Here is a 22,671-nt window from a genome sequence, read left to right on the forward strand (position 1 = left end):
TATCTCGGAAAATAATAGGTTTTTGATCAGGATTATGGGGGAAAAATATGGGTAAAACATATTTTTTCAAATATAGGAGAAGATACTAATGTTTTTTTATTGACAACTAAGATTTTTTATTGACAAACAATGTCTACGTACTCTGTATTTTGTACTGACTGTGATATATAATAGTTTTTATTCATTTGTCCATATATAACTTGGAATAGAAAATTGATTTTTCCGAAACGTGGGGAATTTTCAAATAAATTTGTTCACTGAAATTACTATAGCCTCTTACTTTTTAAACTTATTAATTAGTTGTACAGAATTAAATTTACTTTGACAGGATAAAGTAATTAAAAAAAGATAATGCAGTATTCCATGCTTTTTAAACACAATAACGTACATATAAGCGTGAACTGAACCGAAAAATTATTCTTTCGAACAATTGACATGGAATATCTTGATATAACATTCTAACATATATCGTGGAGATTTTGAAAATGTTGACAGCAATTAATTTTTCCCAACTTGTGCGTATATTTACATCGCATTATTAATTCTATTATGTAAGCATAGTTACGATCGAACTACTAGCATAACTATATATAGTGTATACATTTTGTTGATCTCAAGGACGAGACTTTAATATAATTATTTGAAAGTAAACTTGAGAAGTTTCTACGTTAACATGCTGTACTTGAGATGATGGTTACAAAAAGTTTCAATACATTTCCAATTCCCATGCTCTAGAATATCTTATATTGGAATACATATCATCTAACCAAGCACAGAAAGCAACTGCGGAACAAATAATACTCGCCGAATACTATATACCTGCGTCTTTAAGAACGGAACGTGCTTAATTTTTACCATATATATGATATAATACTAGAAACAGTTTTCTTTTTACCTGCTATCGAAATGTATAGAATCTCTGACTACATCCTGCTTTCTTTTACTTAACAAAAAAACAGGACATTGACAATGTTTTACATAATTTCCAGTTTGACATTGCTGAAAGAGATGTGATCATTTTTATAACCAAAACTAGCTGTCATTTAACAATCTCCTCATTAAACTTTTCCAAATATTCTTTTAAAGATCTCAAATAAGAATTAAATCATGTATCGGATATTATAATACTATTGTAAAAAATCACCTATCTGTATCCATATGGAAATTCAAAATTCTAGAATTTGAAACGTTATAATCTTTGTAAGTCAATGTTTTTTGCTTTGAGTATTACGACCGGCCCGGCGTTGCGAACTATATACATATGTATATACGTAACTTGTAGTTACTGTACGATCTTAAATATAGAAATCCGCCTCAGGAATCATAGCTAGGATACACATCTATTAGGATGTTGATCCTCAACGAACATTTATATTCATAAGAACGCTTAGACGGAAAAGCATAAAAATGGAGGGATTTAAAATATACGTATTCTATTAAAAGTACAATATTTTGTACAAAAGTTCATGTACCTCCAAGAATTTTTACATTTTATCTATTTGATTTAGGTTTACTTGATGTAGTTAATATGTCTATTTTGGAACGTCCTGGCTATAGTATAATCACGTATTTTGAAAGAAAACGGCGATCTTTTGTGGTTTGTTCGTACGCCGTTGTTATTCGCCAAATCTCATCACTATTCGCCAGCATTCAGCGTTGGCTGTGACGGCTCCAGAAGGTTTATTATGATGCCGGACATGCGCTGCGCAAAAATCTTATACTGCAACTGCGCATTGCGCAGTTGCTACTGCGCAGCACCACAATATAGCCCCCGGTCCCCTCATCCTTCCGCGCGCTTAGTTGTATGCGTGCGCATGACTATATTTGTGCAAATGTATATGCGTAAGCTGTAAGCCAAAGAAGCACATTTTCTTGGTAAGTCGGTAAGCTTCGCATTCTCAATCACCGCTTATCTATATAATCAGGTAAAATTTGGTTTTCTTTTATTTGTTTTATCAACATAGATCGTTTTCATAGAATGTATTATGTTAGTTATCATCAATTTGTATATAATAATGTATATATGTTAACTTTTTTTAGGAAAACAAGCAGTCATGGGCGTGGAAGTCGAGGTTCTATCTCCCGGAGACGGTAATTATTTTACATATGTTAATAGAACTTTACTGTGCTTTTTTGTGATAAAGTATCAAACTTGGAGTGTTTGTACTACATTTTCAATTCATCAGTTATAAATTTATTTTTATTGTACTTTTTTCATACGCATGTTCTAGTCTTGAAAAGGACGCCTTCCTTTTACATTTTACGTAGCACTTGACATCACGGAGCCTCGCTGAACTTTGCATACTCACTAGTCACTTTACTTTTCTCGTTTTCTTACGTCTACAGCTAGAATAGTTTTAATCTTCTTGAACTTTGTACATTTATAGTAAAGTATGTAATATGTATGTGTTTTAGATTCTCAAATTTTCTATTTACAATTCGTTCCAAAATATTTGATTTTCTTAATATGAAAAGCGAATTATCAAGTAAATCGTTAATCAATATACTTAAGAGCATGACTATACAGCAAATTACCACTTCAAGAAAAACCATTATACTCTAATAATTTGCGGTTTACCTCAGATATCAAAGTTGTCTCGGATTTATTTATTTGATAACCAAAGCGGGATGACCTTTATAACTGTTAAAAATTTGAATATTGAACAAGCATTACGAAATTTACGTATTTTTGAGCGAGTTTTATAAGCTATAATTTTATAACGTTTGATATTTATTCATTACCAAATTCTGATCAATTACTAAAGTTATTCAGACTGAATGATTATTGAAGGGATAAAAGGAAATTACAACATTCAATAAAGACTTGAAATTTATCAAGTGTAATGGTTTTTAGGAATTTATAGGTTATGTTGTGCATTAGCATCCTCCTACTAAACTATGTAGCATCAATTCATGTACTTTTATAATTTGAATTAAAAATTATAAATATACTAATTGAAAAAGTATCCATTATCTCTATGGTTCACTTTATCATCTATAAATATTAAAATATTCAAGTGAGCTTGATACAATATTTTGAACTGTGTTCCCTAAACTTATTTGTAAATATACCGTTGATATTTTAGAATATATTTTATTTTTAATTGGTTTGTATATTATTTTATCTGTGATATGTATTTTAAACAATTGCTTACTAAATGGTCAATCAATAAATATTATGTTTAATTTGGTTTTACAGGACAAACATACCCTAAAACTGGACAAATTGTTGTTGTTCATTACACAGGTAACATATTCTATGGCATTGTACAGTATGTTGAAAATAAATTTTTTCCATTTTAATAAAATTCTATGTATTGTTATTTAGGTACTCTTTCCAATGGGAAAAAATTTGATTCAAGCAGAGACCGTGGAGTGCCATTCAAATTTAAGATTGGAAAAGGAGAAGTGATCAAAGGATGGGACCAGGGAGTTGCACAAATGTGCGTTGGAGAGCGAGCTAGGCTAACTTGTTCACCAGAAGTTGCATATGGTGCAAGAGGACATCCTGGCATATATCCTTTAATACTAAATTTACATTATTTTTAACATCTCATTATTTTAAAAACAGTACTGCATACAATACATTTAAACAAAATATCTTAATTACTTTTCATAAATTCTACTAGAATTTTATAAGATAACATTAGTATGATTTTTATGTTGATATTTCTCCTTAACAACAATACACTATTCCACCAAATGCAACTTTGATCTTTGACGTTGAACTCCTAAAGGTGGAATAAAGCAACAGTTATTATGCACGGAACCAACCAAACTAATTTTATCTTAGCACCTGACATTTAACAACGCTTAGAATTTCATTGAGTGCTTTTACAACAAGCAGTCTTAAGACAGATGGCATATTATACAACTTATAGTTCATTCAGTTGCTTCTTACACCAAAAAAGATTAGAAAAAAATATGAAGTCAAGCTGTTGCAATAAGACATTAATTTTTTTTCGATGAAAGTGTCTAGAAATATTTGTACAGTCAGGCGTCTCATGGAAAATAGATTTTATAAAAGTAGAATATTGGAGTCTTCTCTATACATAAGTGATTGAATCAGAATGTACTAAAAGCATTTGGGAATTTTCAATATTTGTGTTCATTCCACTCACTTAGTATTTGAAAACTTAATACTATCATTACCTTAACGTTTTGTATGGATTTTACATATGCTATAAAATATTTGCATTATTCATATAATCTTCAATATTCATGTGACCAAATCAATAAATACTTTCTTCTGTGAAAAAGGTGTGCTCCATTTCATTAAAAATCATTTTTAAAATATACATCTTTATTATTCAATTTACAAACTTTATATTTTCTTTCATTGCAAACAAAAATATTTTAGAAAATACTGATAGATGTACTGCTGAACATTCAGTAAACAAGTGCGTTTAATTTACATACTAAACATCAAACAATTACAATTGTACATTGATACATATAATATGTATATATGTATATTATACATATATTTACAATTCAATTTTTAATAATAGGAATTCGATATGAATTCATAGATCTTTGTATCTGTCGTGAAAATTATATTGACTTTAATTGATAAAAAATAATAATTGAATGGTTTCACTCAATAATATTTAACAATTTTAAAACAAATTTTTAATGAACTAATGTGTAGAATCGTTCTTGTTCTTTCAATGGTGCTACATATTGTTGACAAAGCAATTATAACTTGAGAACATATAGAAATGATTTTTTTAATTAAATAGTAATTGCTTAAAACTTTATACTACTTATTTGTGAAATCGCGAAAATTTACCTACTTGAAACCTTTAACAACCTGATTTTAAAATTTTTTTATTTAAGCAGAATATCTTATTAAAACACACATTACCACAGCAAAGTATAGCAGTATATAATTTAATTAATTCATTTGAAATATGGTACATGTTAGTTATATATTCTGCTTGGTTGGAATATAAGAAATATATTTTACAATAACTAAACTTAGCATTATCTATAGTACATAATTTTATAAATTGCTGTACTAGCAATTTTTAACTTATTTATCTGGTTTTTTGGATTAAATATTGTAAACATTGATTTAGTAAACAAACAGCTCTGGGAAATGTATTTCATAAGCTGGAGTTTGACTTGGTTTAGTATCAGATGGTGTACCTCCAGGTATTGACTGGCTTCTCGGCTCAATCATCAAAGTATTGAATATTTCAGATAATTTGGTTTGTAATACATCATGCTGCAATCAACATAATAATAAAAAATATATGGAAACGGCAATAAAACAATATTATGAAATTACATACTTTTGGCTGTGTTTTTTTAACCAACTCTTGGAATGGAGCATTTCTAAATAGTTGCGAAAATTGTGCTCGTTTTTCTTCTTCTATTACTTGCAAATTATTAGTTTCAGTCAAAATTCTCTTCATGCTATCAAATGTCAATTCTTCTCCAGGTAACTTCTATATATAATAAGTAAAATATTAAAATTTCAGAATTTCATTGGTTTAGATGATAAAAACATTTACCCTTTGCACTCCAGGAGATGAGCCTGCACTGTCCAATTCATTGGTTCCACCATTAATATCACCCAATGAACTTCGACCAGCACTGTCAACCCAAGAATGTCTAACAAATATAAAGAATAATAGATCAACATTATAATAATATATCATTAGAAATATAATATAATGAACAACATTCAAACGTATATTATACCTATGTTGCAAGGAACTACTACTGTAACCAGATCCTTGTTGTAGTTTTCCAGTTTCCAAACCAACACCTTTGAGGCATTCAGTAACAATGGTTTGGTCAACTAAAAGAGAAGCTTGTATTCTTGAAGGTAGATGTGTCCCGTATTGCGAGCGTAAATTAGGTAATAAATGTGGAGCATCTTTACATCTAGCTTCAACAATCTAAGAAAAAAAGTTATCTTAATATTTTGAAAATTTTGAAACATTTCATCAAGAATGGATTACATACTTTATTTACATAATCAATGAGCGTAGATATGTTACAAACGTATGCAATGAGAACTAGTAAACTTATGACCATCGCATGTAAATTATATTTAATAAATATGTTAATTTGAGCACTTGTTAAAGCAAGATCTTGAAGGCTCATAACCAATCGCAATAGCTCCAATACTGTTTCTTCAGATGCTAGTTCAACAGTAAGTAAGGCTAATGTTGTATAAATAGATTCAACATTTTCAACTCTATTGCTAGTTAACTCAAGGGATTCATACAGAGCCATATAAATTTCAGGTCCATGTTTCTTAATAAATATAACATCTGGTCTAGATGCCTTTTCAATTGCAAGATCCAATTCAATGATATGAACCCTAAGTATCAAAATAATTAACAAATGCTACATAAGAACTAAAAGTAAAATTATTGATATGCTTACGTTGGTTTAGCTAATTTGGTAATATTTTTATGCCTATCTATTAGTGTATGAAAAATTTTTTGTACCAAAAGTCTCATTTCAGCATCTGTTGCCAAAGACATTCTCAAAAGTGGTTGAAGAAAACTTGGTGGGAATGTTGTGTTTAAATGAATGGTTTGGTACTTGGTTCCAACCTACAGAATAAATTATTTGTTTGTTATTTTTTTGCTCATATAATAATTATCAAGACAACTTTCCATGTTTTATATACCTTCAATAATGACTTTAATAATATACTTTGCAGTAGTACATCTCCTTTTCCAGCAGAAGTAATTGAATCTGGTTCTCCATATGGCACTTTACTCATAATAAACTTCATAATTTCGATTTTCTGGTAATCAGGAAGATGATTTGCAAATTCTCCAAGTGCATTTATAAGTGCCTCTTGATAAAGTTGTTCATCATTGGTTGACGATTGATTTCTAGATACACTGACTCGCAAATGAGTTAATAATGAACTAATAATTTCCAAAACAGATGGACCTACAAGAATTGTGATAAATGTATTTTGAAATATATTTGTACACATAAATATGGAATTCAAGCATTTAACTTACCAACGCTTTCACCAGCTGCAATAGAAATAATTTTTGACAATGTATCTGCTATGCTTGTACGAATTTTTGGAGATGATTGAGAATGTTCATCCAAATGTGTCATCAAAGCTTCAACAACAGTGTATGAATACTGTGACTGTTGAAAATAAAAACGATAAACCATTTGCAAGTGTTTTACATTATTTAGATATAAATTATAATTACCTGAATAGAAAACATTATTATTCTAAATGTATGAATAGCAAAATAATTTGGAACCCACAATTGATGATTATCTAAATGTTTCAAAACTGGCTTAATAACACAACGAATGTGGCCAAATGATGCTCGACCCACTAACTCCCTCATACAAGTTTCTGCAAATTTTGGTGGATCTGATCTTTCTTCAGTAGGACTTTCTAGAGTATTATTGTCTTTATTAGAATACCTGTCAGAGAATTGAATTCATATTTAAAAATATAACAAGCAAATAATATAGCTGTCAAAATTTTTTTACTGTAACCAACCTAGCATTTTGCATATTGTAGAGCAAAGAAGGTACAATTTTATCCATGTGAACTATATTCCAAATATTTTCCACTAAATCATCGGAGATGGTTTTTCTTACAACACCCTAATGTTTTATTTTTATTTCGTTGATTGTATTATTAAATTTTTGTTGATCATGTAGATAATTTTTTATATATATTATCATGAATATGCTTTAGAGTACAAGCATATAGAACTTTAAAATGAAATTACCTGCAATCCCTGAATTCCTGCAAGCCGAATCTGTTTTCGTACTGAGGAATCATCATGGTTGGAGTGGCACATTGAAGAATATTTTGATACAAAGAAATCGTAACGTGTGTGATAAGACGGCGTGTCCTCCTCGATGTTGGCAAATCTAACAAACTAGAAGACATCAGCATTTTGTTGAGCTGAATTAGTGTATGTATGACAAATTTTTATTCATAAGAGTAGCATTGTAGCAAAATTTTATAAGCTTGTTTGTACTTATGATATTAGTACAACACAAGGATGAAATTAAATTGTTAAATAGGATTATTGTATTTAGATTTGATATAGGTGTAACAATGATACTCACTGATTGAGTAGCTAAAATTTGTAATTGAGGGTCGGTTGATTCTAGTAACTTTTGAACCATTTTCAGAAAACTTTCTACAAATAAATTTAGAGTTTGAGCATGACAAGCGGCTAATAATTGATCCATTGCTTCCATAGCAATAATAACAAATCCATTTCTACGCCTATAAAAATGTAATCAAACAATTCAACAGAAATTGAACTATCTATTGATTTGATTAAACTTAAACTTGCCTAGAAATATCTCGCGATGCTCTTTGAAATAGATACTCTCCTATTCTATCAAGTTTTTCTGGACTGCTTAGTGAATAAAACATTAATTTTTCCATGTTATTTTTAATCAACCCATCCTAGAAATAAAATAATATAGTGTTATAATTATATAATTTCATAACAGAAATACTTTCATCAATATTGCCTAAAAATAAAACAAAAATCTGTTTGTTTTCAAATAGAGGGTTTTGTTGAATAGATATTTCTACAGATCATGAAAATCTCTGATAAGAATTGTGTAGAAAGAAAATTATCAAAATATTATTGCTATAATAATGAATGCCTTGATATGAAAATATTAATTAGTCATTGTTTTTAAGCACTTAATTAAATTTGATGCACTGTCACTGTACCTGTGGGTTGACTGGGAAAATATTGTCCACTAATCGTTTGTACCTTGGTCTTAGCGCAGAACAACACCAACAACAGCCTTTAAGAAACAGAAGTATTATTATTAAATTATGGTTAAAGCAGAAAATTTTAGCGTTAAGCTGATTGATATTACAAAACATGTTGGCCAATTTTGAACTTGATTACGCTAATCAATGGTACTGGATAGAGATTAAAAATTGTAGGTCGGTCGTTTCTAAGCTATTTTTTGCTCTGTCTAAATCCTACTTCAAACTCCCAACCCAAGTCTACGCTTGACACCCACTCACTACAATACGTAAATAACATGCACGTAAACGTGAAAAATCAGGCAGCCAGCCTTGCCCCAGTGCTAAAACAGCGTTGCCGCTGGAAAAAAAATTTTCAGGGTCCCTAGTAATTATCTAATTTAACATAATGCAATAATTTCTAGGGACCCTGAGAAAAATTTATTCAACGGCAACGCTGCGCGTGCATGATGTGTTAGCACTTGCATGGTAACTTGGCATGATTGCATAGTGTGCATGTGCATCTATGTGTGTCTTTCACTCTCCTCTCCGAACCACGAAGTAATTAAATCACTAATATTTGACAAAGCCAATATTAACCCTTAAAGGTCACCGTAGGTCAATTTGACCCCTTCCATTTTCAAATAAAATTGTAGTTATCGAAATACAATTTAAAAACGGCCGAGATAACGCCATCTAACTTTAATGAAAGATACTTGGTAATGGTTCGACTTCGATGCGGATAGTATATATAGTTCGACAAGTTCAACTGTTTGTCGTGAGCTTATTTTGGTCTGATTGGCGTCAATTAGAGGCGTCAGTCAGTCTGTTGTGTTCACACAAAATAGACGCCTCGTATCTTATACTTGAAAATAAACATCTTTTAACGTGGAACTTCTATACTAGCGTTACGAAATTTTCTTTTAAAAACGTACACCATCAGAATGTTTTGTTTCTTTAAAGTATAATATCTCAGGAATATGTGACTAGATTCTAGTTTAAAATATTTAAAATTAACAACTTTATGATTTTTCAGTAAGTTATTTTTTCAGTTTTTTTTGTAAACTTTTTTACTATAATTATTATGAAAAAGGCTTTTGGAAATCACTTAAACAAATGCTTCGATACTTGAAATTGATGTATGAATTTTTCCAGCAGCCTAAAATTAATTTTTTTTCGTTTAAGAGCCATTGAAAGTCGCTAAGGTCAATTTGTCCCAGTATTACCGTTTCAGGATTTTGCCGAAGTCTGACCTTTAAGGGTTAAAATAAGAAAAAGCGGTTTTGAGTGATTTGTCTGTAAAAGGCTCAAATTTTTTAAAATCTCTGAAATTAAATCTAATTTTTTTATTACATTTTCAAATGTCTTATATTTGTATTTGCATATTTATAAGATAAAACTTATAACAATAATACTAAATCTTAATTAAGAAAATACTTGTAAGGTTGAATGTTCAACGAATATTTTGAGAAAAAAATGTTTTAATCGAGCTAAAAACTAATAAAAAGCTCGACATTAAATAAATCTTTTTTAAGTTATTCAATAAAATGCCACACTATTAATTGTAAATTTAATAATAAAAGCGTTTATTTTGGAAAACTCTATTTTGTAGGGGCTTCATAGCGTACGTTTTCTTATATTATGTCAATGATGTTGTATTTAATCTGTTAGGAATTTTCCTTACATAGACATATTTATGTTAATGAGTTCCTAAAAGTGTGTTTATTACCTTGAATTGAAAAATTTATTATTGCCAATATTATTGATGAAAAAAAATTGCGGTTAGATCACCTCATAGACTTGATCGCTTAAGGGTGAGTGTGTACGTGTGTATCGGGAGGAGGGAGGACATTTACTATCAGAAACAGAAACTTATTTATTTTTATTAATTTCAAATTGTGAAAATTCTGCATTAACAAAATGTGTAAGAATTTATCATAAAAGATGTAAATGCATATTAAAATGAATAAATGTGAATAAGAAAAACTATAAATAAGTTTGAATGGAAATATCTTCTAATCGTCCCTGCAAGTTTAGACGCTTGACGTCAAAGCGTGTAATGAGAATTGACATAAGTGAAGCAGAAACGAATGAAAATAATGAAGGCAACAGTTGCCATGTGCAAAAAAAAAGGCGAGCTGGGAACGCAGTTATAAGCAAGCGAGTAGGAAGGAAGGAAAGAGTCGATGGGGGAGAGCGAGGAGGGAAAGGGCTGTATGCGTATATGTCGGTTAGAGTCATGATCTGCTGACTTACATCCTGGATCGGTGCACTTGCTTACGACGGACTCGAACAAGTCCGGCGCCTCGGCCTCAAAACAGCACCTGATCAAGGCCATCTCGCACTAGAGACTCGGATTGACTGGCTGCGTAGCTTCCAGCTGTGGCATGTTCGTAGTGGCCTCGAGTGCCGAATCGAGCAGCGGCCAGCGAGACGCGTACGACCGAGAGTCGCGGCTCTGCTCTACTGACCCTCGTCGACCTCGTGTCACTGGTGTGTAGCGCAGTGGCAGCGGCTGCGCTGTATCTACGTACTTCGGCCCCTACTCTCCTGCCGCTCGCCACTGCACGTGCGCGCCCTTAATCGCGCAACGCCAAACCTTATTTACATTCGATTCCCTCTCGCTTTCCTCCACACGGCTCAGAATATTTTACCTTATCGTGGACATAACGCAACTTCAGTAGGCTCCATAACGGGATTGCACTAATTGGATGTATGTCATTGTCTTATTCTGGACCGATCGATGCGCAACTTTTAATAATCTCACTTGGATTTTTTCATCATAACTTTTCCCTCTGTGGGCAGGCTTTCATTCGCACTTCCCCTGTTAAAAAAGGTTCATTAAAAAAATTAAGAAACAATAAAATGGTATTAAAAAATCGTATAGATGTGAATTTAGTAATACCGTTTAATGTGGTTTTGAATGCCATTCAATTGTTTTTAATAAACCTATTTTAGTAAGGTCTTTACACATAAAAAGATATATACCTATTAACGCCCCTTAGCCTTCTATTTCTTAGCAAATCGCAGTTTTGACTGTGTTTATTTGTAACGTACACGTTTCAAATTGATAAAGCCACTCCAAAGCCCTAAAGCTCAACTAGCTCGAGTATAAGCTTGGAACTGCTTATCGAGCTCCAGCTGAGCTTTTACAGAATACTTATATTATTTGAAAACATTATCTTATTAATTAATAATATATATTGTGTATTTGTCTTACGTGCCAATTCCTGCCAATTTATCAAACATAAATACAAATATTAAGTTTTCCTAACAACACAGCCCCTTTCAGCCGAAAACGCCACTCTCAGTCTTTGAGCGCTCATAACTAATGTTACAGACATCAAAACAAATTCCGATAGCCATATTCTGAAAGTTTAAGAGATACTCTTTCCGATGATGCCCACGAAACTTGTATAAAAAATTATTTGTCCGGGTAAAATGCAGTTTAAAAAACACGAATTTTTCACACCCTTTTTTTTAATTTGAGTTTTCAAAAAGTTTCCGTAATGTAATGATGTTGGAAAATCACTAACCGGAAGAATATATTGGAAAAAAGTATTGCTAATATATTGGAGATATATTGGAAATTGCTATTGGAAGTCTATTGGCAATTGTGCGCTCTAGGTCGATCAGTAATATATTACCATTAGTCACTAAATGCACCAATGATCTCATAAACTATGGGCAATATGTTAACAATTTGATTATTTTTTTACATTTTACCAATTCCGTAGCTACAAATTGCCAATATTAATTATCAAAAATTGTTATTTTTAGTATTGGCAAAGTATTAGCAACATTTTCCACGCCGCATATTAAGGATACCTTTTCCAATATATCAGTCATACAATCTCTCCCATATACATCGCACATTATTAATCTATTTCGCCAATACTTTGCCAATACTATAATTGCTTCTAAATATTTTTTAATAAAATATCGATATGTAAAAATAACTTTATATCAAGCATTACTTTAACACAATTTTTTTGAGTGTAGAATCATTTGAAGTGACAATTATTATGCGTGTATTAATTAAAGATTAGGGTGGCGCAGTGAGCCAATCATATAATTTATAGCTGTGGTGAACTCCGATGTTCTCAAACTTGGTGTGCATTTCTTATTTACATAATCTGTAATAGATAAAAGTTAATATTTTATCATTTTTGTCAATATTACAGGCGCATATTCGTTTTACTTACATTCAACATATCCAACAATATCTTCAAGAATACTCGTAGCCGTCTTGCGCTTAGAGTATCCTCTAGTGCACATGTTGATGAGGTTTTTATTACCTACCAGTATTCGTACCAGTCGTCGTGTCATTTCCTTTGGCTTGGTTTTCCATCGATATAGCAACGTCTTATCAATAAGGATTATTTAAATCATTACAAGTGTCTTATACTAGGATTCCAATTATTATGCCAGGAAAAAGTCACAGGCGCATCGATAGATCTACCCGAATAACACCAAAACGTTTTAAAAATGTTATAAAAACGTTTCGCTCAAAACCTAAAACGTTTAGCAATTTCGGTTCCAAAAACGTTTCGAAAACGTTTGAAAAACGTTAAATATGACCGTTAAATAACCCTATAGTCTTAGAAACGTTCCAAAAAGGTTCCGAAAACGTTTCGAAAAGATTTTAATAAGGTTCCGAAAAAGTTCTGAAAGCGTTTCGAAAACTTTCCGAAAAAGTACTGAAAGCGTTTTCAACGCAGTTTTTCCGGTATCAGCTAGAAACCCGAAATGTTTATATAACTAGCTTTTTAAAGTTTGGAAACACTTAAAAACTAATTTTTCAATATAATTCGCGTAGCGTTTGCAACATTTTTTTCAAATTTGTGTGCTAATTAACCATTCAACTTGTGTACTTAATTAATTATTAATTGATCACATTTTACTTCTTTCGCAATATTATTAAGTATATATGAGGAGAGCAACCGCTAATCCTTTGTGATTTACTATATTTAAAAAATTAATATTTTTTAATAGTAATATATTAATATTTATTAATAGTTAATATTTATATATATCAATAATATTAATATGAAAAAGATGACTAAAAATTAAAAGAAAGATAAATCATGTTAATTTCGAAGTAAACAAAATTTGGAAAATATACATAAACAATTTTTATTTTAACTAATTACCAATTCAATTAACCTAGATCAAATATTTTTAGCTATATTCAATTTCTTACCAAATTTCATTGAACTAGAAAATAAATACGTCCAATGAACAAAATTCTTTTATATAACTCAATTACAATATTTATAAAAAATACTCTCTTAAAAACTCAAATGTTTGTTATTTTATCTCAAATTTTTTTCACAACATTTCATGAGATAATTCTTTAAACTACAATTTATATAACATATATATGGTAAGTCTTGGCTATTTCGATATGGATTCAGAGACATCAAGTCACGGACATTTTCTAACTTTATATAATTGTTGTATGTATAGAAGTAAGGTTTTTCCTAAATTTTCAACTTGAAATATTAATTATAACAAGTTATTAACAATTAAAAAAATAATAAAAAATATTCAAATGATTATATTTCAAAAACTAATAAAAATATCGACGTTAAACTTTTTTTATAATACGTGTAAAACTATAAACTATTAAAATAATTCTGACAATGAATATTAATTATTTTTTTGAAAAAGTCAACAACTTTTTTTTTAAACAAAAAATTTGAGATAAAATAACAAACATTTAAATTTTTAAGAGAGTATTTTTTATAAATATTGTAATTGAATTATATAAAATAATTTTGTTCATTGGACATATTTATTTTTTAATTCAATGACATTTGGTAAAAATTGTATCTAGCCAAAAATATTTGATCTAGGTTAAATGGATTGGTAATTAGTTAAAATTAAAATAGTTAATATATATTTTCCAAATTTTGTCTACTTTGAAATTAACATGATTCATCTTTCTTTTATTTTTCAGTCATCTTATTCATATTAATATTATTGGATAGAACATTATAACAGTTGATTAAATTATCATATTGAAATTCAACCTTTAGACTGATTATTGAGTGACTCTGTTATTCTTTTCATATTTAAGCGAACCAAAAACTATAACGTATCCCGATTGATACCTTCACTATCATAAGAACCCGTGCATAAGAGGTGAGTTTCACGATTTATTTTCTTTTGGATTTCGACGGTAATACAGTTGCATGCAAAATTATCCCGCCAATCATAATTTTATAATTAACTGTGGTTGAAATAGTGTAAAATGATAATTTTCATATACCATTATAAAGTGCATTTATTGTGCTAAATTACTACATAGTTAAAGAATTAAATATGTATAACAATCAATAATTGTTATATTTAATTCAATCAAGTAATCAGCTTGTCTAAACAAAAATGTTGATACTTCATAAATATTCGGCCAAAATTTATAACAGTATTTACTAATCGGAAAATAGTGTTTCGCTCCATGTGATATGTAAACATTGAGTACGCTATTTATCCGATCAGTTATCATTCGCCAAGATGCCGAAACGGACGTCATTAGATAAACGTGAATTGGTTTTGAAAATTTTTTTTATTTTTGCAATTGGCCAATTTTTGAAAAATAAAAATTTAGTCAAAAGAATTCGAAAAAATTCTCGTGTATTCTTTAGATAATTGTAAGAATATTTTATTCTTAGCAATTTTTTCTACATATGCATTATTGCTTCTACAAAAATAATAATATTGCTATAACTGTATAGTTTAACAACAAATTTTGATAAAGGATAATACTTTAATATTTGTTATTTTTTTCCTTGTATAACATGTCATACTTATGTTTCTTTCGCAACTTATGTGTCCTTGATCTTTTAGATTACGACTATAAAAAATGTACTGTCATGAGTCCAATATAGTGATAAAATGTAATCTTAAAATTAAAAATATTAGAATAATAATATATGAAACAATTAATTAAACGTGATACTGGAAATTGCTAAAACTGTTGAGTTCGTATATATTATGTAATTATTTAACTAAAGTGTGAAATGAATAGTACATATATAGAATTTGTAGTTTTATAGTTTTCAGCAAAACATTTTCTAATTATATTGTTGTAATGTATTAGTCGAGGTAAATTAGTGTAAAGATTCTTGTTCTTAATTGTGAGTAGGCAACATAAGATATAATCACCAAATGTAAATAATGTTATTTCAAAGATTTTTAATAAAGTATTTTTGTATCACACTTATTATTTCGTTCTTTTTGATCATCGTACAATAGTTATCATAATTTTTATAATAATTTAATTAATAATTTATATTATTTAATTTTTACATTAATTTTATTGATTTTTATATTAATTTTTATATTAATTAAATTAAATTTAATTAAAATATTTATACTACCCCGGCGAATAACCAATGGATGAGTCTCGAAGCAAACCACTGTGCATGCAACTTACTCGTTTTCACATTCGAAACTTGCGCCTTCCGATACAGTCAATATTTTCGACTTTGACGTCCTTAACTAGTACATGCTGACACGCATTACCGCCGCGGTACGTTAGCGTCCCGTACCAAAAGTTATAGAATTCTACTCCAGCTAGGTCGTAATACTCGGTTACTCTCGTAACGTAAGGCCCACGCTAATGAAGCAGCGCAACATTATAACATTATTACAATTATTAGTGATGTTTATATGATGTTTCTATTGTTTTTTTTTTCAATTGAAAATCTATATATATATATCAATATGAAACAATATTTGATAGTACCTTTGTTTTCCTAAGGACTTTAATTTTCAAACCAAATGTAGAATTGATTGATTCGGTGAGTTCAATATTTTTATCATTCCTAACACTAACCTAACCTCACAACTAATTTTAACATACTTATGTTGCAATTTAAAATTGATGGCTCTTATTTGAAAAACTTGGCGTCTCGCTATGAAAATATATATCACGATTAATTTTACGTTTTTGCGATTGTATTGTTTTTACAATTTTTGAAGAATTAAAAGAAAAAACGTTATTTAAGAAAATAGACTAATTAGATATTATCTTAGGTATTACAGGCAATATAAACTAAGAAAATGGCGCCAGTACCGCTGGAAGGACATCAAACTCCTGTTACTAATATGCCACAAGAGGGAAATCGCGGAGGTTCCATTTCACTCGGATTGCTAATTGATTTCATAATTCAGAGAACTTATCACGAACTAACTGTTCTAGCTGAATTGTTACCTCGGAAGACTGATATGGAACGCAAGATTGAAATTTATAACTTTTCTGCTAGAACTCGCCAGTTGTTTGTAAGACTGCTAGCCTTAGTCAAGTGGGCGAGTAGTGCTACAAAAGTTGAAAAATCTGCACACATTATGAATTTTCTTGATAAACAATCATTGTTATTTGTTGATACAGCAAACATTTTAGCTAGAATGGCCCGAGAAACTCTAGTTCATGCCAGATTACCAAATTTTCATATTCCAGCTGCTGTTGAGGTTTTAACAACTGGTAGTTACAACCGTCTTCCAGCTTGTATAAGAGAAAAAATAGTTCCTGCAGATCCAATCACTCCAGCTGAAAAGAGAAGCACTTTACAGAGATTGAATCAAGTTATTCAACATAGGCTGGTGACAGGTAATTTGTTACCACAGATGAAAAATCTTAAAATTGATGCTGGTCGAGTGACATTTAGAGTAGAACAGGAATTTGCTGTTTCCCTAACTATTATGGGAGATGGACCCAACTTGCCATGGAAATTATTGGACCTCAAAATACTAGTCTCTGATCGCGAAACAGGAGATGGGAAATCATTAGTGCATCCTCTTCAAACGCAGTATGTACACCAAGTTATTCAGAGGCGTTTAGCAGAAAGTAATGACCCTCTTGCTGAAGTTTATCACATCCTTCATTACTTCTGCCAATCGTTACAGCTAGAAGTACTGTACTCCCAGACTCTACGGTTGATTAGAGATCGATTGGATGATCACATAAGAATAGATAAGTATATATGTGGTGAATGTTTAACCATTTCATACTGGAAGGAACTGACAAATAAAGATTCAGGGTCTGAGCTTGGTTACAAACTAAGTGTCATAGTTGGTCAGCACGATCCAGCAAAACCATTGACCATTGTGCATACTCCATCATTGGCAAATAAAGAATGTGAAATTTCAGACTCTGCCATAAGGTCAAATCAATTGTCCATGGAGTATCTATTAGTGCACACGATATATATAAGAACGAGAAATCGCTTAAATGATCTGAAGCAAGAAATACAGAGTATGTTTAAGGGTACCGAATGCACACTAGCTGGTTCTCCCGCGGTTTTAACGGTTCCAGTTCTGCAGCCATGCCTCAGAGCTGAATCGCTCCTAATAGCAGTAGACACCCACACTGGAATGTTGCAATGTCACATACCGCAGTACGATGCTCCTCTCGTTCCCGATCTTACAGCAGCACTAAACGAGGATCACTCCAAGTTGCCTGCGTTAATAACCGAGTTCAGATACTGGATAACAAAGAAGCGGTGCGAGAAAACACTGCAACATCTACCGGCTTCGTCCCACGAGAAACTGCCGCTTCTATATCCGGCTGACCATCCGATCAATTTGATCAGCAGGCATCGGATGTTCGTCCAGTTTCACCGACATCCGAGCGTCATCCTGATAGTGGCGTTCAAGGAGAACGAGTCGTCGTCGTGCGAAATTCAGTGCTCATTTTACCTGTGCGCAGTGAAGCCAAGCTCGACCGAAGGACAAGAATCCCACGACGACAATATCGACGCAAGAAGTCACAACATTTACCTGAAGCTCGACAGCTTGATTGAATTCGACACGTTCGTGGTAACGCACGGATCGTTCACGAGTATCGACTGTGAGAACAGCGAGCCGGAGCCCTGCGGCTCGACGGACGCAGGCGACAAGACCGCCAAGAAGCGCCGCAGTATTGGGCTGAGCACGAGGGCAGACACAGGCGCGACGGCCCAGAAGCGAGCCAAGTCCCCGGCTTACTTCATTCCTGAGCTGGCGCACGTGGTAGCGCTGTGCGACGAGCAGATCCCCTTCGTAATGTTGGCCCAGGAGCTGACGAAGCGCGAGATCGCTCACCAGGGCCTGCAGATCGAGGCGAACGCGACAGCGCTGGTGCTGAAGCTGGTGCAACTGCCGGCCCCCGCGAGCGGCGTTATAGGCAGCGCCGCCTGGAGCGCGTTGCTGAAGCGGCTACTCAGTGTGGCAATACGCGTACAGGCCAAGGGTACCACCAAATTCTGGCTGGTGGAGTACGTGTTTTACGGGAGTCCGCTGATGAGCAGCCAGCCGAAGGAACAAGGCCTGCGCCGGCCGATCTACTTCCAGTACGAGATGGGCAGCGTGGAGGGAGTGGGCCAGGTGGTCGACTCTCTGCTAGCCGATTGGGCGCAAATCGTTAACCTGTATGCGCTGACGCACGATCTCTCCGAGTACTACCGCATGGAGAAAAACAATCTGCGCAACATTGCTACCGTCAAGTCCTACAACTACAGCAAGCTGCTGATGGCTTACGGGCCGCAGCGCCGGGCCACAGTCATGGTCAAGTGGCTGGCCACCGACAAGTGCTTCAGGCTGTACTTCGGCCGCAGCCCGGCTACGGCCATCGAGAACGCGCATTCGCTGCTGAAGGAGCAACTCGAGGCTTGCCTCAACCGCGACCGTAACCTGGTGGAGGTGGTGCACATGCTGAACGAGAGTCTGGCGCCACTCACATCCGTTGCCAAGCTACCTATCATACCGCAGCTGGGCCTACACGACATTAAGCGCTTGCCCGTGCAGACCTTCGTGTTGATGCCACAGTGCATAAGCCTCGTGCGCATCGCCTACCAAAGCACCTACTGCTTGGAGCTGTGTGTCCGGGGCGATGGCCTGGTGTCACTGCGCGATGGCGCCTATAGTCGCTTTGACCATAGCAACGTCGTCGAAGGCTTCACACCCATCCAGTGCCTCAGCACCTTCCTCTCGCAGTATGCCGACAAGAACGCGCTTTACCGGCGCCGCAGTCAGTCAGAGGACGATAATCCGCCGTCGCCGGTGACGATTGAGGGTGGCGAGGCCCCCGGCGCCGCTCCCGGCCAGGGTCCTAGCAGTATGGGCTTCCTGGGACACCGAGGACCTCAGTCCCCCGCGGCCCAGCAGCAGCGCTTCCACCCGCCAGCTACGCCGCCCTCGGGCATCAGTAACCCCAACACGCCGGCGAGCCCGCACACGGCTAACCAGCAGCAGCCGCAACAGGCGGCTCAGCAGGGCTACGGCAATAGCCCGGGCATGTCGCTGAGCCTGGCTTCGCCGCCGGCGCTCACACCGAGTACGCCCAACGTGATGCCCCACCCGTCGCCGGGCTCGGGCCTGGTGGCTAGCCCGCTGAGCGGCCAGATGCACGCGCCTAGCCCCGCCGCGCTGCTGCCTACCTCCTCGCCTGGGCCCTGCGGCAGTGTCGGTCAACTCGGCCACTCGCCTGCCAGCTCGTTCATGCAGCAGGGCGGCCACGGACTAGACGGTAGCCCCTTTCCCCCGTCGCAGAGCATGGCCTCGCCGGCCGCCTCCAATTGGGTCAACTCGCCGAGTATCTCGAGACCGTCGCCAGTGCGTCCGGGCCAGAGTCCTGGAAGCGGCCACGTCCCACTGCACAGCCCTCAGCAGGCCATGCAGTCCGGCCAGGCGGGCCAGCTGGCCGAGTTGCGCATGCTGCAGCACGTTTCGCGGGTGCTGCCGCAGCGCTCGTGGGCCGGCGCTATCCCCACCCTGCTCACCTACGAGACGCTCGAGTTGCTATGCAGTCCGTCCAAGCACCCTGCCCAACTGCCGGGCCCCGACATGTCGCCCCTCGAGCGCTTTCTCGGCTGCGTTTTCATGATCCGCCAGCTCAAGCGCTTCATTCAGAGCAATGAGAACCTGACCATCATCGGAAGCTCCGAGCCAGGCGTCATGCACTTCAAGGTCGACAGCCTGCAGTGTCGTGTGGCCCTTAATCCGCAAAACATGCAGTCGCTCCACATCAAGATACAACCGGCGCCCGAGACCAACAAGCAGTGGACACACGATGAGCTGCAGCTCCTCGAGAAGTTCTTCGACAGTCGCGTAGTCGCGCCGCCCTACAAACCAACCGGCCTGCTGTCCTTCGTCAATATGCTCAACATGCCTTTCAATGTGCTGCGCGACTTCATTCAGATCGCTAAGCTCGAGCTCATCCCGGGCCTGCTGCAGCAGCAGCAGCAACAGCAGCAACAGCAGCAGCAGCAGCAGCAGCAGCAGCCGCCTCCGTTCAAGTGGTCGGTGCAGCTGTGCATGCGAGTACCACCCTCGGTTAGCCACGTTGTTGGCGGTTTAGGCTCTGCCGCCATGCTGCAGCATGTGCAGCACGGAAAGGTCAAGGTGCTGTTCTTTGTGCACATGACACGTTTGGGCATTCACTGCAGCGATGGCGAGGAGCCTCCTTCCATTGCGTTGCCCCTTATCTACGATATTAGGGCCAACAACGTAACAGTGACCGATGGCCGCGACTCGCTCAGCCCGGTCATGGCGGCCGTGTCCATGTTCCTTAAGAGGTTTGCCGAGTACGCAGCCAACGCTCAGGAGTGCAGTATCTTCCCGGCCATCAGAAACCTTATGGTCAACATGACTCTACCTTCGGAGAACATCGTGCCAGGCCAGCCCATGGCGCCTAACATGGCCGCGGGGCCTATGCCAGGACCAGCTCAGCAGATGCCCAATGCCGGTCCCATGCAGATGATGCCTCAAGGACCACAGGGTCCGCCGCAAGGACCTTACAGATCTCAAGGCATGCCGCCGATGAACATGATGCCCGGTCCCCAGTGATATTAAAAGTAATGAGTTTTATTTCATCCCTATTTTCTTTTATTCTTTTTTTCCTAAAGTATTTTATTAATTTTCTCTTATTTTTAGATAGATAACAGTGTCTTTTAATACCTCCCAAATGTATGTTCGATGAATTTGGTCCATTGAACGTTAACTGAAGGAAACTGGATAACCTGGATTTAGAATTGTTTCAATCGTACGAACAAGATATAAGACCAATTATCAAAATGGTTTCATTATTTCTGGTTGTGAGAATGTTCCAAGAAAGTGAAACCAGTAGAAGTGATTTCATTCATATCGATTTCGGTTCGATAAATCCGATTACGTTTATGTTTAATAGTGGCAGGCACAGAATATCTGTACGTTACGACTACATTTTGCTCACAAGAGTATTCAATTCATTTTTATTATCATGGTTATAAAAAGTATTGGTTTGTAAATAAGTCGACATTTTATTTTTTATAAGTTATAAGGTATTTATTAGCTCTTTGTATTTAAATAGCATGGAAATTACGTGCTTCCAGGAGAATTACTGGATGTAAATATATTGATGTCGATTAATCGTAAATAGTTGGTAAGCAGATTTTTAAATGAAACAAAAATTTAATTTTTTTGTTACAATATAAGTATTTTGAGAAAACTGTTCATTTGTTTTAAGAAAATAAATATATGACTATACAATCGATTGTTCAATATTACCTCAATTAGAAAATAATAATTATTAGTACATTTCATTATCTTTAATAGTGTATCACTAACAATAATAGTATACGCAAAAACGAAAATAACGATAAACCAGAAATCGTATATCTTCTGTAGCCAAATTATTGCTCATCGAATGAAATTTAGATGCAAATTGGACACGGTTTAGCTCCAAATAATTATGTGTTCTTTGAAGCTGAAGTAATATATCACAATAGCAATAGGAACAAAGAATAATTTTTGAAAGCGTACATACACGGGTATGCATGCATTTTTTTAAGACTTATAGATTCGTGTAATTAAAAGGACTAGTACAACGAAGCGGAGAATATTTTGGAAAGCTCGGAAGAAAGGCAAATGATCTGCGGCTGAGTGGCTTTAATGTTTTCCTTGCTTGAAAGAAG

The 22,671-nt window shown here is 35.0% G+C and overlaps 3 protein-coding genes across 5 annotated transcripts; 2 read left to right on the forward strand and 1 right to left on the reverse strand.

Annotated features, from left to right (window-relative positions):
- The first annotated feature begins 1,805 nt into the window (after positions 1 to 1,805).
- On the forward strand, positions 1,806 to 4,259 carry LOC131675124 (peptidyl-prolyl cis-trans isomerase FKBP1B). Of its 2 annotated transcripts, none has more exons than XM_058953971.1 (5): positions 1,806 to 1,925; positions 2,041 to 2,091; positions 3,200 to 3,247; positions 3,329 to 3,515; positions 3,692 to 4,259. In XM_058953971.1, exons 2-5 carry the CDS (start codon positions 2,055 to 2,057, stop codon positions 3,744 to 3,746), a joined length of 327 nt encoding a protein of 108 aa, XP_058809954.1. In that variant the 5' UTR covers positions 1,806 to 1,925; positions 2,041 to 2,054; the 3' UTR covers positions 3,747 to 4,259. The 2 variants fall into 2 exon arrangements, with proteins under 2 accessions (XP_058809954.1, XP_058809955.1); XM_058953972.1 differs by having other exon boundaries at positions 1,834 to 1,875.
- Positions 4,260 to 4,887: 628 nt separating this feature from the next.
- LOC131675123 (protein EFR3 homolog cmp44E) lies at positions 4,888 to 11,214 on the reverse strand. Of its 2 annotated transcripts, none has more exons than XM_058953969.1 (15): positions 10,991 to 11,214; positions 8,711 to 8,787; positions 8,319 to 8,434; positions 8,086 to 8,248; positions 7,740 to 7,892; positions 7,505 to 7,611; positions 7,203 to 7,425; positions 6,999 to 7,134; positions 6,653 to 6,924; positions 6,403 to 6,575; positions 5,977 to 6,337; positions 5,710 to 5,909; positions 5,520 to 5,619; positions 5,298 to 5,453; positions 4,888 to 5,230 (listed from the first exon to the last, which is right to left on the reverse strand). In XM_058953969.1, exons 1-15 carry the CDS (start codon positions 11,070 to 11,072, stop codon positions 5,078 to 5,080), a joined length of 2,472 nt encoding a protein of 823 aa, XP_058809952.1. In that variant the 5' UTR covers positions 11,073 to 11,214; the 3' UTR covers positions 4,888 to 5,077. The 2 variants fall into 2 exon arrangements, with proteins under 2 accessions (XP_058809952.1, XP_058809953.1); XM_058953970.1 differs by lacking the exon at positions 10,991 to 11,214 and adding an exon at positions 8,863 to 9,041.
- Positions 11,215 to 16,362: 5,148 nt separating this feature from the next.
- On the forward strand, positions 16,363 to 22,231 carry LOC131675073 (mediator of RNA polymerase II transcription subunit 14). Its single transcript, XM_058953915.1, has 3 exons — positions 16,363 to 16,542; positions 16,778 to 21,573; positions 21,653 to 22,231. The coding sequence occupies exon 2, from the start codon at positions 16,805 to 16,807 to the stop codon at positions 21,563 to 21,565; it is 4,761 nt and encodes a 1,586-aa protein (XP_058809898.1). The 5' UTR covers positions 16,363 to 16,542; positions 16,778 to 16,804; the 3' UTR covers positions 21,566 to 21,573; positions 21,653 to 22,231.
- The last annotated feature ends 440 nt before the right edge of the window (positions 22,232 to 22,671 follow it).

This window comes from Phymastichus coffea, unplaced genomic scaffold (genome assembly GCF_024137745.1).
Source record: "Phymastichus coffea isolate CEN01 unplaced genomic scaffold, Cenicafe_Pcof_1.1 PCOF00016, whole genome shotgun sequence".
In the NCBI taxonomy this organism is placed as follows: domain Eukaryota; kingdom Metazoa; phylum Arthropoda; class Insecta; order Hymenoptera; family Eulophidae; genus Phymastichus; species Phymastichus coffea.

Coding starts and splice junctions, on each gene's coding strand:
- LOC131675124 (XM_058953971.1), top strand. CDS start 2,055: ATGGGCGTGGAAGTCGAGGTTCTATCTCCCGGAGACG. Junction 2,092..3,199: donor GGTTCTATCTCCCGGAGACG/GTAATTATTTTA, acceptor TTGGTTTTACAG/GACAAACATACCCTAAAACT. Junction 3,248..3,328: donor TGTTGTTGTTCATTACACAG/GTAACATATTCT, acceptor ATTGTTATTTAG/GTACTCTTTCCAATGGGAAA.
- LOC131675123 (XM_058953969.1), bottom strand. CDS start 11,072: ATGGCCTTGATCAGGTGCTGTTTTGAGGCCGAGGCGCCGGACTTGTTC. Junction 7,135..7,202: donor TAATAATGTTTTCTATTCAG/GTAATTATAATT, acceptor TATTTTCAACAG/TCACAGTATTCATACACTGT. Junction 5,620..5,709: donor AGTAGTTCCTTGCAACATAG/GTATAATATACG, acceptor TATATTTGTTAG/ACATTCTTGGGTTGACAGTG.
- LOC131675073 (XM_058953915.1), top strand. CDS start 16,805: ATGGCGCCAGTACCGCTGGAAGGACATCAAACTCCTGTTACTAATATG.